The sequence below is a fragment of the Lissotriton helveticus genome, chromosome 2_1 (genome assembly GCF_964261635.1).
Source record: "Lissotriton helveticus chromosome 2_1, aLisHel1.1, whole genome shotgun sequence".
NCBI lineage: Eukaryota > Metazoa > Chordata > Amphibia > Caudata > Salamandridae > Lissotriton > Lissotriton helveticus.
Genome location: NC_136059.1, coordinates 565,516,041 through 565,532,447, shown reverse-complemented (window position 1 = coordinate 565,532,447; position 16,407 = coordinate 565,516,041). Strand labels below are relative to the sequence as shown.

General features: G+C 46.3%; 1 protein-coding gene across 4 annotated transcripts in view; it reads left to right on the top strand.

Moving 5' to 3' along the window:
* POLK (DNA polymerase kappa) overlaps positions 1–16,407 on the top strand; it is a 922,939-nt gene that overhangs the window by 785,626 nt on the left and 120,906 nt on the right. For all 4 annotated transcript variants that reach the window (XR_013607050.1, XM_078675233.1, XM_078675231.1 and 1 more), the window contains one exon: positions 10,876–11,042. Coding sequence is in view for 3 of the 4 variants with exons in the window: in XM_078675233.1 (XP_078531359.1) it covers positions 10,876–11,042 (167 nt within the window). In the remaining variant the exon portion in view is untranslated. The remainder of the gene's footprint in view (positions 1–10,875; positions 11,043–16,407) is intronic.

Genomic DNA, 16,407 nt, shown 5'->3' with positions numbered 1-16,407 from the left:
ACTTTTCCAGGCCTCTGAACAATTGTGGAAATTTTGCTGGTATGGGATTCATGCACTTGCTTTGCAAAGAATACCAACTGGTCTTCGGCTGTGTGGCAGCCAAGTAAGGTGCCCTTGCCCCCCTTTGTGATATGGAATTTCACTCGAGTTCAGCGGACACCTCTAAGGTTCCTCTGAGAGGTAGCGGTTCTGTCCTGCCATTGGTGTAGATTTTCACCTGACTGAGTGATAGCGGCGAACGAGGCGTCAGCTTCTACAATTGCTCACAGAGGTTTATTGATAAACTGTGTGATTACTTAAAATCTTTACAGTGTAAAATACAATGAATTACAATAAAATACAGTGAAAAGCAATAAAAAGCAGTAAAAATGCAGTAAAAATGCCCCCCCCCCCCCTTCTCGGCCAAAACCATTTAAAACCATTAGTGCAACTATATAGTTACTAGACTGACGTGTTCACTACTGTTGTCCAATCGGGGTTTTTTTTTAAAAATTGAAAATTGTGAGTTCACCATGGGACCATGCCTACTAAAGTCTGAGAGACCTGTAGAGGTTCGACATCCATGCTCACGCTGCGGAGCCAGATGACTACTGTTGGCTTCTGCATCAGACCCTTAGCCGACCCAGGTTAAGTGCCTAAGTCCGATGGTTCCCATTACTTAACGATGATTCCCTGGGTTAACTATAGGCTGACATCTTTGGGGCGGCGGGGGGGGGAACACTCAGCCCACTGTCAGGGCACAACGGAACTGTAGCCTGTAGTTGGGAATCGAGTGCAGTTTTAACTTGGTGGATAAACTTGCTGACCCTAGCTAATAAGCAGGTCGTAGTTTCTGAAAAACACCAGTCCGAGGCCTCTCTGCATGTTCTGTGGCCCAGAATCCGTAAAGCCGGGCGGATCAGTCGCTGTCGGTCGCTGGCCAACTTTGGACAGCAACATAGCAGGTGTAGCCAGGATTCACTGTGATAGTTGCAAAGACGGCAAGCAATGGCACCGTCCGTGCGTGCCCAGGTTGGATTAAAGTCCGCGATCCTGAGAGCCAAGAGGCGCATAAACAGAATTTTCTGTCTTGCCTGGGTTGTTAATGAATCATGCAGATATGGTTGGGGTTTACCGGAGATATAGGACTTGTCTAGCGCCAGAGTTAGTGGGTTGTACCTGAGCGAAGAAAGATCTAGTTCAAAAGAAATGGACTGAACTTGGCGCTTAACGGCTTGGGCCCAGGCGGTAAATGGAATTTCCTGGAGATGCAGGCTCCTTTCCTCAATATTCAGAACTTTAATGGCTAATTCCACCTTGGAATGCCATGGGGACCCTGCGTCGCCAAAGACGATTTTTAGGGAATGCTTTAGGGTGTTTTCGGGCGATTTCAGTACTCTTATGTAGTATTTTAACAAGTCCCCCAGTAGTACCAGATCAGGTCGTTTCAGGCCTATTTCTAGTCTGAGCCTGTTGTTCCGTGCCTGTCTGGGGGCCCGAAGCACCATCTTGTATGCTTTCACCTGGGCTGCTTGGACCACTTTCTCAAAGGCCCCTGGGTAGGCTATGTGTCCGTACGTGATGGCGGGAATCAGTTTAGCCCTGAGTACTGTCAACATCGGGTCCGCAGAAGGACTGGCCAGGCCATAGCTTAAGCGTCTGAGAGACGTTATTATTTTGTTTATTTTTGGTTTGAGCTCCTTCAGATGTTTAACTGCGGTGGCCCTCTCTGATACCCATGTGCCCAGATAGTTGTAAGATGGAGTCGTGGTGATTCTGTGCTCCCCCAGTGACCAAGAAGTTTTTGTTTTAAGTTGGTATTTGCCAAAGATTACTATCTTGGTCTTGCTCACGTTGATACATAGCTCATTGTCCTTGTTGTAGGTGGCAAGACTATTTAAGGCTCTTTGGAGCCCTATCCTGGTGTGGTCCATGATTACTGTATCATCTGCATACTGCAGCGTTCCCAGGACCAGATTCCCTAATCTAGGGGGTGCTAGGTGCGCGTCTTTCAGGGCTTGCCCCATGTCCGCTGTGTACAGATTAAAAAGTAGAGGGGCCAAGACGCACCCCTGCTTTAAACCAGAGTTGGTGGCAATTCTTGTGGTTGTAGTTGAAGAGCTTAGTTTCACCTGGACCCAGGTCCCCTCATAAAGTGCTTGTATGGCTTTTAGCAAGACTTTGGGGATCCCCCAGGTCACTAGTTTCGCCCATAGCCGGCTTCTGTTCACTCGGTCAAAGGCCGTTGAATAATCTATAAAGCAACAGAACAAAGGTAAATTGTTCCTCGAGTTTGCCTTCTTCGCGAGGTACGTGAGCGCTATGATGTTATCCAGCGTGGAACTGTTAGCCCTAAAACCAGTCTGTGTGGGCGGAAGAATGCTGTTCTTATCCACCCATTTCTCCAGATCCTTTAGGAGAAGGCGGGCGTATACCTTAGCTTCAATGTCAAGAAGGGCAATGAGTCTGTAGTTAGCCGGGTTTGAGTGCTCGCCTTTTTTATGAATTGGAAATAAAATTGAGCCTTTCCAGGAGATTGGCAAAATTGCGGTTGCGAATGAGTGGTTAAATAGGGAAGTAAGTTTGGTTGCAAAGAAGGCTGGGGCAGACTTAAAAACATGAGCAGGAATCAACAATTGCTCACAGTCCATTACATTTACAAACATCCCCATGTCGTTGAGTGATGTAACGGGAGTGCCTCTTATCTCCACAGTGCACATTTGAGGCGGTCGTCCCGTGTTGCTTACTCTCCCGGCGAAGCAGACTATGAAGACATCATCTTCTTCCTCATCCTGTTGCAGGAGATTGAGCTGTGGCAGTCTTTTGGTCAGGAGACAGCTGGGGATGACACGTGCTGGGTTATAGGCCGCGACAGGTCTCTCAAGCAAAGCAGGCAGAGGGCGTGGCATCGAGATGCAGCGGTCTGCTTCAGTGATCAGTAGAAGACGGAGAACGGCATAGTGCGAGTTTGGGGGCAGACAACAGGTGGCTGAGTTTCTCAGACCAACAAGGTGCCGAGCAGCAGGATGATGCTTTTCCAGCCACACAAGTGATGCAGCGTACGGGGAATGCCCGGTCTTCACACCGCGCTGACTGACCACATCGTGGCAGGCAGTGCAGGCACAGAGCAGCAGGTGGGTATACGCTGGCACAAGGGGGGGAGTCGAGGTACACAGCAGGAGCTAGGGTGACCAACCGTCCGTAAATTTCACGGACAGTCTGTAATTTTCGCCTTCTGTACGTTGTCCGTGGCAATATCTTTAACGGACACCATTTGTCCGTAATTCTGCTGATTTTGGGTGACAGACAATCATTTTGTGGCTTTTACTCTCTAATGATTGCCCAAGACAATATGTAGAGAACCTAGGATTGGCTTTAAAGCCTTCAGCCAATCCCAGTGCTCCAGGCTCCACTGCAGGACTGTTCTCATTGGCACTGATGCTTCAGGGCCAATGAGAACAGCTTTAGGGCACCAGCCTTGCATTACTTTAGTGGTACAGAAGCTCGCTTTCGGTTTCGGTTTTGTGTTTATAGGCATTTTTGGGAGAGTGACGTCGTTTGCCAGGCCTGCAGACTCTCTCAGCCCCAGTCTCCGGACCACAAAGTTAGCCATGGGCTCCGTTACCCCTTACAAAGAACTTCTCAAACGGTCCGTAAACTTAATAAATGTTCTTTGCATCTTTCTTTTACATGTGTGCTTTTATTTCCAGTTGATCGAAGTTTGCTTGCTGTTTTCACTGTTTTTACTGGTGTACTCGTTGCTAGGCTTTCTCTAGCTTTCTCTCGCCCTTTTACCCTTCAAACTATGCCTCACTCTTTAAGATAAGAGGAACGCTTGTTAGGGAGATATGGGGATACTGGGCAGAAGGTAATGAATTCAGTCACTGTCTTCCTCAAGGAGTCACGAGTTATTGGGCCCAAAACGGAGAAATCATGCTTAAAGTGAAACTTTACATGTGTGTCCAGATTCGAGGCCTTGTGCCAGCACATTCAACAGAACGACATTTGTTTTTACCATTTGCATTTCTGCACCCAGTAAAGCTGGAATATCTGGAGAACAATATTCCATCCAACATAAAATGGGCCCCTTAGTCTTCCTGAGAGCAGGAGCAAAATATCATATCAGTATCACAGTGTGTTTTTCGGTACATGTTGTTTAGGATTCAATAAACTCATCAATGGTTTAGTCTCTAAAGGTGAAGAAGTTCAGCCGAGCTGTGAATAAATGTTGCTTGCTCATCCTGCCTCTCGTTGTCATTTATCAGCTATTGAGCGGAATATAGTGTGTCTGGATTTAAAAACAATATTTAAATAAGCTGTTCCGGTGAGCACCACTCGGCTCTAGTAGAGTTCCCTGCCACTTGGATGTGGTTGGGTGAAAATATTTGATGGAGTTTTGCAGATCTGTATCTGTAGGAGTCTCAACAGACTTTCTTACCTGTTCTGGCACCTTTTTACTTCTTTCACCTGTCTTCCACCCCTCGTATACCCCTTGTCTGTCTCTTTAGCACCACTCTTAAAATCAGGTCCATAGCTCTCACCTTTCCTCCTCCCTGCCTCTCCCCCAGCTGTTTTTTCTAGTCTGTAACTGTCTTCTTATCACCAGTTTCTCTATTTCTTTCTCTCTTACTATAAACAACATAACCTGTCTGTCACATTATCACCACACTCTCAAATGTCTCCCTTCTTTCATGTGTACTTTCTCACCTGTCTACCACCCCACCCTTTCAGCAGTCTTTATACCCTGTCTCTTTATCTCATCTGACATCTGTCTCTCCTCTCTTCCTATCACAACTCTCATACAGTTATCCCATATCACCAGTTTTCCTCTCTCTCAAATTCTTGACTGTCTCTTTGGCACCTGTCTATGTGCATATCACAAATCGCTGTCACCTGCTTCATTCTTTTTCACACGTCTATATTTCACTTACACCTGTTGCCTTCTCTTATGTATTTATTCCCTCTCTCTATCACACCCCTATCTTTGTCTCTCACCTGTCTCTCTTTAGTGTACTCTTCATGTTCTTTCTTCCTTATTTTCCCCTCATAGTTTTTCTCTTTTACCCATTCCTCCCCCTCTGCTGTACTTCTTATTTCTTGCTCCTTTTACGCGCTCAGGGGGTGGAGGAGTGACAGAGACTAACTTTTACTAGGGTTGGTTTCACTTTCAGAAATAAATAATTGTTTTGCAAGTGTGCAGCTTAGCTTACAACCGGCTACTGGTTAGAACTTTCATGACTTTACTTTCAAATGGTGTAGCTCAGAGGTACAGAAAGTAAACAAGGCTCATTAGAGCTTTCTATCATTCCTATTTCTGACACCGCCCTTACTCCTCTGAGACCAGGGGGTCACCATTGCGCCCATAAATAATGCCCATGACAAAATCTTGAAAGGTCAAGAACACTTCTGCAGAAAATTCTATGTCAAGGAATTTGCGCTCCAGGTTTCCAAGTACTGAGGGTGGGAGTGTTGATCTCATAGCTATTTCCCTCACCAACATCGCCGTTTTATCATTAAGGCCGGGTGCAAATCAAGTAAGGTTGTGTTTCTGATTGAGAACTGTGGGCAAAGACAGTCACAACTCTCTGGGATGTGGCCACCCACAGAAAAATGACAGTCCCACAGAACGTCTGATTAATACTTATTCTCCGTTCTCCACTATCCGATCTAATCGTGTGCAGAGATGTGGACACTAGAGTACAGTAGAGCCAGACAACAGTTCTTAAGAATGGAGAGTCTTTTGAGCTTGCACGAATGAGACACTTCAGGGCTGAGTGATTGGGATTCATGGCCTTTTGGCGCCATACCTGTAATGTACCATTGTCGTAGTGTCTGTAAAACGTACAATTTGTCCCCAATTTGTTTCCTGCATTTTGACCTTCCGTCCTGAATTTTTGTCCTGAATTTTGACCCTTTGTCCTGAATTTTTACACTGACCGTCCTGAATTTACAACCATGCCAGTTGGTCAGACTACCAGGAGCAATCCGCAAGATGCAGCGGGGGCTGACTTCCGTTGCAAGTAGTGGCGTTTACAGCGAGCCGCAGGTTGAGCCGTGTGGGACTTTCACGCCGATGCAAAGGTGTGAGGCGTGTGCAAACCGACTTGCATGGTTACGCCGCCCTCCTTGCCAGTGTAAAGTGGGCAGTGCACTGGCAGAGATGATTTCAGGTCGCAGAGTACAACAATACCCTACACAATGTATGTGTCGGTAATGCACTCTAGCGACCATCGCCCCTGTATTTATCGCCTGGCCCTCAGAGTGAGGCAATGGATGCAATGTCTCGTAGAGGCCGGGTGGCACTCTACATCGGGTACGCTCTCCTGTAGGGCCCACACAGGGTTTATTGTATTTGGTACTCTATGTGCTGTATATTGAGCATGATATCTGCAAATTGAATGGGTAATTGTAGTCGCCTGGCTCAGGGGAACCGGACTCAACGTCTTACTTTCTGGAGGGAGTGTATACACTTGTTTCACTTTTCCAATAGGCCGAACTCTCTTTGTTGTTGCTCTGGGAGATAAACGCTCTTGATTATCTTTGTGTGAGCTCCCCAAATTGTTCCAGCGGGACTACGTGACACTGCAAATGTACAGACATTGTAAGTTTGAAATGACTGTGTTTTTGTTCTTAAAATTGAAAATAAAGAGAAACCATGATTTAAAAGAAAGTATTGCCTGGACTCAATATCGTTTATTAAAATTTCGCTCAAATGGGTGTAGGTTCTCCAATCTGTCTGGTCTTGATGATCAAGACTGACCGGACGTTCCCCCCCCCCCCCACCCCCCACCTCTCAGCTAGATGTTATTACCTTGCCGTTGGCAGGCCCAGCATGATCGGGTCTGGCTAACCAAACCATCATTGAGAGAGAACCAAATCTGGAGGTTTCACCTCACCCAGATATTATCTTCCCGCTGGTAGGCCCAGCATGTTTGAGCATGGCTAATCCAACCACTGTTGAAAGCAAATTAAAACTAACCATCTTGAGCTGGAACGTTGCTGGTTTGGCTTCTAAAATTGTCTTAGATGAATGGGTGACAACTGTCAAAAGATATGACATTTTAATGCTCCAAGAAACATGGGCCACCCGGGAATTATACCAAGAAGGGTTCGAATGTTTTAACAAAACTGCCCCTATCCCCAAGCAGGGTCGCCTCTCAGGCGGGCTTTCAATTTTGATCAACATTCTAGCAAGGGGTAGTGCCAAAGTGTTATCAACTGAGAATGACAATTTCCAGGCGCTGATCTATACCAGGGGAGTATCTATTTGTTTTATTAATTTCTATAACAATGATTTTCATACTGCCCCGAATGTCAATTTTAACAATTTGTTTAACTTCATTGGGAATTTGAATAAGCAAAAATTCCCAGGCAAATTAGCTGGTATATGCGTGGGGGGTGACTTTAATGCAAAGATATCAAATATCGACATGTTGGATAAAGAACTGTTTGCAGACAAACGCCCATGTAACAGGGGGACTGAACTGTTGGCCCATCTGTGTAATTCCAACCTAGTGAACGTAATGGAAATTGCGGCAGTACCCCAGAAAGATCGAATAATTGTACCAACATACAGAGGGCGAGGCTGTGCCTCCATAATTGACTACGAGTTAATTTTCTCCTTGTTGGCAGATTTACTAGTAAAAGCTGAAGTAATACAGACATCTTTAGGTGATCACAACCCTATTGCTACCACTCTAAGAGTTGCACATAGGCCAAACTTTGAGAAAGAACTCGGGGCTTATAATTTAGTGCCCGCAACTGATAATTTAAGAGTGGTCTGGAGAGGTGTTAATAGTTGCGATCTTTTCCTTAGAATGGTTAGAACATATAGAACATTTATTGATCGATGTCTGACCCCAGGTGATCATAACCATGAGGTAGTTGATGCATTTGCCCAAAACTGTGTGGGGGTATCAAATCTTTGTTAACCAAACCACTAACTGAGCCCAATCTGGACCCATGCTGGTTTGATGGGGCCTGCTCCAGAGGCAATAGAGCTCTTCGCAAGGCCATGTCAACAACGCCTAGGGATCAAACACTTACAAAATCATTAAGGCACCAATATAAGTCCATTATAAAACATAGGAAAGATACTGTCTCAAAAGAGAGATGGGACAACCTCGCGTGTGCTGCCAAACTTAATAACGGGATGGGTTTTTGGCAAGCAGTGAAGGAGATGAGATCAGCAGGCCTTATATTAACCTCGATAAGTTGAACAATCTCTAGTGAAGTATGGGTATCCCATTTCTCTAAGATTTACGAAGCGACAGCAGGGATTGAGGACCCATACTGTCACCAAAGACCTGGCAAGATTGAGATAACTTTATCCGAAGTTGAGGAAGCTATACAGCAGAGTTTGGGCAACAAGGCACCGGGGCCGGATGGGCTACCAATAGATCTCATAAAATACGAACCAAAATTCTGGGCACCCCTTTTATTAAATGTTTTTAACAATTTAACTGCTGTTTCAATTCCTCGCACATGGTCTACTAATTTTATAGTCCCTATTTTTAAAAAAGGTGATCGCTCCAACCCTAGCTGTGATAGACCAATCTCCCTGATCGACAATACCCTAAGAATTATTGGGAGAATCCTGTTTAACAAAATCAGGACTTGGGCCGAGGAGAAACATATTTTAAATCCCTGCCAACTAGGTTTCAGAAGTAAAGTGGGCACTGTCGAACAGTGCCTTAACCTCAATTTAATCATTGGCAAATACAGTGTGGCACGGAAATCCCCTATTTATTTGGCGTTCATAGACTTAACGTCCGCCTTTGATTTTGTAAATAGGTCATATCTCTGGTCTATCCTTTTAAAATATGGGTTGGACAACGTTTTAGTTCATCTTTTAGCGTATTTACATAGGAACCTAAAGGCACGAGTGCAGATTGGTAAAAACAGGGAAGTTAATGAGGACATCAATATTGGCAGGGGAGTTAGGCAGGGGTGCGTATTGGCCCCACTGCTGTTTATTGTATATATTAATGAATTGCATAACTCCCTTGCTAAGCTTACAAATGACGTCCCTAAGATTAATGGCAGCACTCTCCCCGCTTTACTATATGCAGACGATGCGATCTTAATGGGCCGCACCCCAAATGCACTATGCACTTTAAGGGTTTTGTTGATTTTATGGCTATTTTAGACCTTCGTACACATTTTTTACAAATCCTTTTTAATGGCTTGTGGCCCAAAGAAACTCTATTAAATCATTTACCATAGGAAATGAATGTTTACAAAGCACCTGCACTTTTCCCTATTTGGGCATGGTATTCGCAGCTAACAGCCTGTGGACCACTCATGTTTCACACATTAGAAGCAAATTTGCTAAGGTTATTAATTCTGCACTGTCATTAACCCTACCAAGAAAGGCCGAGGTAGTATTACCCATCATTAAAATTTTTAAATTACAATGTATCCCGGTGGCAACCTACGGGGCAGAGGTTTGGGGATACTCGGGCTGCAAGGGTATTCAAACCGAGGAGAACAGATTCTGTAGAAAATTGTTAGGAGCCCCGATTACTGCCTCTAAGTATGTTTGTCTCGGGGAGCTGAACTTGACATACATAGAAGATTTCATCATTTTTTGGCTCAAAGTATGTGGGTTACTATATGAAAAGTATTGTATGTTAAGACAGGCTGAAGAGATGTCCAAACAGTCAGTAGGAAGGTATATGTCAATTGAGAATTTGTCACCCAAACTGCCTTCAGGCTATCTTTTGAAGAATATTAATCGATTGGGAAAGAGGACTACTGTTCCGGTTAAGAGCGGACACCATGAAATACATGCTTTGTTTTCCGTTAGGGTATAATACTAAACTTGAGCAAAAGACGTGCCCATGTGACAATCAACGTAAACAACCCATGGTTCACTTTTTATTCTTTTGTAATTTTTATCAAACGTATACCAAACTGTTTCTAATCCCGTTTTTTAAGGAAATTTCTATTATTACTGACCATAAAACAGCCTACACTAAAATTCTTAATTTGGAAGAAGATGTTTTGATTTTTCGAGTATGTTCTTTTTTGAAAGCAGCTGTTCGTGCACGAACCACCATGGGTGATAGATGAAGGTTAAACTGTAGTTTGTCTTGATAAAATATGGTTATAAGTGAATGGTAACAATTTAATTCATGTTCCAGATGCTATCTCTTTTTTGAGCACTGTATTATTATGCATTTTAAAGAACTTCTAAGTATTCTGTAAACTAATTGATTTGACCTGTGCTTTTATGGACACAACACATGTATCCGAATAAATATTTATTTATTGAATTAAATTGAAAAATTTCGCTCAAATGGGTGTAGATTTTCTATTTTGGGCTATACAGGATGATATTATTGGGTGTAATTTTTCTATTATTATTAACTCTAATGGGACGATATTTTTGTAAACGATTAAAGACAATACTTTGGACAAGGCTCTTAGGCCACGATATCCTGGTACCTTACCAAAGTGAGCACGACAACGTATTAAGGTGCAAAGCAATAAGCGCAGACCATATTAAGGTTCAGGTAAATAATTGTGGTTCATTGTGAGGTGCAGATAAAGAACACAGACAGCCTTAAGGTGCAGATTAGTTTCTCTTGACTGCATTGGCGAATGGAAGATAATCATAAAATGTATTAAGGTGTAGTGAAACACTTAATGGACCTCTTTTAAAGTTCAGTAATAACAGAAAATCTTCCAATTCGTAAAAAAGTGAAGATTTCTGCACTGAGAGATTCTTTGCTATCAGAGTGCCCAGAGATGTCCTTGAACTCTACTCTAAAAACGTAGCTATTTTACGTGAATGTTATTAGATTGACTGGTTTAATATAGATCCGTATTCAGAACCTACATTGCAGTTTTTTTCGTGAGTGTAATTGGTGATTTGTTTTGATTCTCGTACAGGTGCCTGGAATAGGAAAAGTAACAGAGAAAATGTTAAAGGCTCTAGGAATTACAACTTGCACAGATCTTTACCAGCAGAGGGCACTGCTTGCTCTTCTATTTTCTGAAACTTCGTGGCATAACTTCCTCGATATTTCCTTAGGTTTGGGCTCCACGCATATAGAAAGGTATGTTCCATTTTATTGACTTTCTGTTTTGTAGATGTTATGATTTACTTGTAGAACTGTGCGTTTTATATATGTAATTCAGGAAGACTGCGGGATGGAGCAGGGTTGGATTGGGTTTAAAAAAGAGTGGCCTATATTTGCATATTGCCTTTCGCAAAACACTGCTTCAACAAAAGCAGTGTTTTGCCGAAGCAGTGTTTGAGGGTAAAAAAATGCACGGATTAGTTTACACTGCTGAAACATACCTGAAAACAAGTGAGGCCACTTTTGCTCAGGCCCCCAGCCCCCGCTCAGTCCGCATATATTAATGGGCCGGCCCAGCGAGAGAAAGGGAGTTGATAAAAGGGAGATAATGGACGCCCATCTGCCTTCAGAAAGGCCACTCCGGCAACAACCAGAGTAGATCGTTCGTATTAACCGTATTCTTCTCTACCAGCACAAACGACTATTTACGATATATGGACCTGTAGGCCCAGAATGTGTCAGATGTGCCTCCATTAGTTTTGAATTTGTCTCCTGTGCACACCAGAGGCCATAGCATCTGGGCCATATTAAGGTTGGCTGCACTGCCTCCTAGCGTTCGAAAATAGATTGAAACGCCCCAATGTCTCCTGTCGAAAAGCAGCTGTGTTTCTTGATTGGATTGGGATGCTTGTCAGGAAGACCATATCATGATGGATGCGTTTCGAGATCCATTCTGTTGGTTGGCAAGTGCAATGGCCTTTTCGCACCAGTTGGACACATTCTGCCAGTAGTTAGGATGGGTGATTTGAAAGTTCTTTTCTTGTGTCTTCTGTCCCTTCAGTTAAGCAGAATGGGCGCGGGCATCACCACGTCTGAGACCCTGAGTCCGGTAGGTCCTTGGGCTCTGAATCAGTGATCATGGTGGGAGCGATCTGGATGCTCATCAAATACTTCTTTGATATGGGCTCAGCAGACTCTGTCTTCTCCTTTACCACAATAATGGGTACATTATTGCGACACACTGTTTTCAGTGTCCTCAAGCATTTGTTTTGCGTCTTGTGTGCCTTCATTATTGTTTGTAAGGCTTGTGAGCCATCACTGGTGCTTCTCCGTGTCTGTGATTCTTTTCTCCACTCACATAACCACGTTGGTTCATCATCTTTGTTTGCCTCAAAGGCTCATCAGTTTTGTAACTGCATCATAGAACCTTTTGTAATGGTTTGATTGATTCCTGGGTCTTTAGAATTCAAGGCATCTGTGTTCTGTAGGTTTGGCAGGGAATTGGGAGCAGTCTTCTGATTTTCTGGCATAGATTAAGGATTGCTAGTTGTTCATCTCGTTTTCTAAGTCACAACGTTATAGTAAATGTTACTTTTGTATTTTTTTCTTGCGCTTTCTCATGGTTATTTTAGTAGCTGCAGACTTGAGAGGCTTTTGGGAAGTGGTAGTGTGTGATGAAAACATATAATGAGGTTAGGTATATTTCAGTGGCCAAAAGAGCAGCTCTCGGGCTTCCCTTTTGAGAATGAACCAATGACCATCCTATAAAGCACAAACTATGCCCAAAGGCATCAAGGCGCTGAGACAGAGCCAATGGTCTGGGAATAGGAGGTGTAAGTCCGCTAAGTTATTAAAGGGCAAAAAGACAGGTCTTTAAGGATTTACAGAAGAGATGGTAAGACTCTAGGCAGGAGATCAATAGGGGGAGAGTGTTCCAGAGCTTAGATGCGGCCACACTAAAGGCTCTTTCTCCCCACCTTGCCCTCCCAAACCTGTGTATTACCAGCCAATTTTTGTTGGCCGACCGCATCTGTTTAGTAGGGACGTAAAGTTAGAAGAGAGGTTTAATTCTTTCTAGACCAGAATTGTGAAGTGCCCTATGAACAATACATAGGGCCTTAAACGGAATTTGTTTATCTAGTGGAAGCCAATGCAACTTACGAATGGCAGTGGAGATCGAGTGAAGTGTGGGAAGTTCCATAATGAGTCTCGCTGCGGCATTCTGAACAAATTGCACTTTATGGATGGATCCCTTGGTAATTTCCAAGTATAGAGCGTTACAATAATCCAGCCTGGACAAAATCAAGGCAACAGCTGCTTGCTTTCACGAAGAGAGAGAAAGACATGGAACGATCTGCAACAGGGCAAGGGCATGGTCCAAGCATTTCTGGCCACCAAGCTTGGGTCCATATAAATTGTTGGCTGCCAAAGACCAGGCCCTCGGTTTTGTCTCCATTGAGTTGAATATAGTTGTTTACCATCCAGGAGGCCACTGTCTGCGTTCAGCTGTTAAAATTAGCTCCGGAGGCCTCTAAATTCTTAGTGAAGGACACCCATTTTTTGTGTGTCATCCGCATAGGCTAAGGCCTCCAGCCCAAAAGATCTAATCACCTTAGCCAATGGAGAGACATAAATGTAAAATAGAGTGGGACTCAAAGTGGAACCTTGCAGAACTCCACAGAAGATGGGGATAGAGTCAGAATAAAATTGGTCCATGTTGGACAGGCCACATAAAGGGCCGCTCTCCCCCGGCCCAACCAGGCCCGAACCAGCCACGCAAGTACCACACACCACCATTACACGTCCACCGTCCCCGCAGGGACCCCTACACTCGAACCTGTTGACCGCGTAGGCCGACCCACTACCGGCCTGCGCGCCCATCCTGGGCGCCATCTTGGACACTCCACCACGAGGCCGCCTGGCCCCCGATCGACCTCAACCCTGGGCCCGGCCAGGCCTCAGACATTCCGGCACCAACATCCACCCAGGAGGTGAGCGGGCTACTTGGTCAGTCAATGGGAGCAAGAGGTGTCGATGGCTCCCCCCCGCCAAGTACCGCTCGCCCATCGCCTCCCCGGGCGCTGGCTCCACCCCCCTGCTGGGTGTCTGAACCCCCTCATCCCGGACCTCCCGACCTCCAAGTGCGAGGGTCCGGACATCAAAGCACACCAGCCCTATAACTGGGGCAGCTCCAGAGCCGGACGGCAGTTGTATCTTGGAGTCGAGAGACGCAAAGAAGAACTCATCCTTGACGGACTACTGGCGCTGCCGTAGCTCTGTCTTGTGCACCTTCGTCTTGCCTGCTGGCGCTGCCGCGGCTTTGGGAACCACCCTATCCTTCATCATCGTCGGGACCTGCTGGCGTGGCCGCGGACCGTTTGTAACCACCACCTTCATCGGGACCTGCTGGCTCTGCCGGGGACCGTCGTCTTCCTTCATCCATCTCGGGCCCTGCTGGCTCCGCCGCGGCCCGTTCATCTACACCACCGAGCTCGAGGATTGAGAGCTATTTCCATCTCTTTGGTAACAAGACTGTCCCGCTACCCTTTTCCCAAACAGAGACCAGAATAGAGGGGACCCCTGAGTCCAGACCTCCTTGTACCATTCTACCGTACTTGAAGAATTACCTATAAAGTATCGTTGAACTTTATCATTGTGTGGTGTCCGTCTGTGGGGGGGGAGTTACTTGTCTGTACGATTCACTGGAGACGGCTCTCCCCGGAGACCTCTCCCCTTATCCTCGGCCGACCCTCCCGGTCCGTCTAACATTGGTGGCCAGCGACGGGATCCGAATCACCGCATAAACCGTACAGAGAGTAGCTCACCCCACGGCGAATCACGATGTCAACTAAAGACAGCGGATCAACGGAGAAATTCCAGATGGAGAAATTGGACGAGTACAACCATCGTGAACTTAAACAGTTCTGTATCGAATTAGGTATCGCTACCACCGGACTAAATACCAAAGATGACTTTAAGCAGGCCCTGGAATCTTGGGCAGAAACCGGGGCTGCCGGAACCCCCGATCAAGACATCACAGCACAAACCCCCATGGCCCCTGAAGAACGAAGAACGGGTCTCTCGCCAGACGAGATCCAGGAACGAGAAAGAACCCGACTACACGAGCTGGAAATGGCCCGGCTCAAAATGGACGTTGAACTAAAGTTGGCCGAACAGAAAATCAACTTAGAGCACCTGCGTCTCCGAGAAGAAAGAGAGGAGAAACAGAGACAAAGGGAGCTCGAGGAAAAGAAACTGGCATATGAACATGAGCGGAAATTAGCTGAAATCGACCTACGCAAACAGAATAAAGAAGCAGGGGTGCCCGAGCAACCCCACACTCCAGGGGCAACAGAGAAGAAGGTACACATCCCCAAGGATGTCGTTCGAGAATACTTCCGAGAGGACGACATCCAGCAATGGTTTAAGGCCTATGAAATCGCTATGACTGCACACCGGATCGATAAAAGCGATTGGGGGGCCGGTCTGTGGGGGAGATTCCTCAATGAGGGCCGCGACGCCCTGCTGCAACTCCCGGACCACCAGATGACCTCCTATGACCATATGAAAGCTGCACTCCTCACCCGCTATGGCCTCACACCCGAGATGTACCGTCAGAGGTTCCGAGACTGCACCCGCATCCCAGGTACAACTTGGGTGGACTATGTCAATTACTTTAGCCGAGCCTTCGAGGGCTGGATCAAAGGAAGCAGGGTCACAACCTACGAACAACTGTTCAATCTTATGGTATGGGAGCATCTGTCGAACAATTGCTTCATTGAACTTCGTCAGCACCTCCTCGACAGCAAGTTAACGGATCCCCGGCAGCTCGCAGCTGAAGCAGACCGGTGGGAGATCACCAGAGTGAGTCGAAATGGGTCCTCCGAACAGAACCGGAACAACAATGGTCAGCACCGTCCCCGAGGAGGTGGAGGCCAAGGACGCGGAAGAAGCAACGCTCCGGTCACCCTCACTACCAGCCCCACTCCCCCGGCCAACCGGGGCAGCACCCCAGCGCGACCGGGACATCGAGCCAATGTTACCTGCCATCGATGCCAACGAGTCGGACACTATGCAAACGACCCAAACTGCCCCCAGTACCAGAGCCCAAGACCCCGCCAAGTAGCCGCTGCTGCTCTGGGGGAGGAACAGATCTCAGAGGAACAAGAAGAATATGAACAGGACCACCAAGAATGGGAGCCAGCCGCCATGGCTCTCGCCTGCCTAGGGGGGAGAGACATGGTCCCGCGGGTCCCCCTACCCGCTAATACCCAGAAGTACAGCCAATGGGTGGGCATCAATGGACGCCGGGCTGAAGCCCTTCGTGACACTGGGGCCAGTATAACAGCCGTCCGCTGTCACCTGGTGACCCCCGAACAATACTTACCAAACATTCTCTGCCCTGTACGTTCAGCCGATAACTCAGAAAGCCTGTGTCGGATGGCCTGCGTCCCCTTCGAATGGGGAGGGGTCTCCGGCATGTTGAAGGTGACGGTCCGAGATGATGCCCCCGTAGACTGCCTCCTGGGTAATGACCTGGAAAGCTCTCCATGGGCAGCAGTCGAACGAAAAGAGCACCTGGGGATGCTGGGCGTCCCGGACTGGGCGTGCGTCACCACCC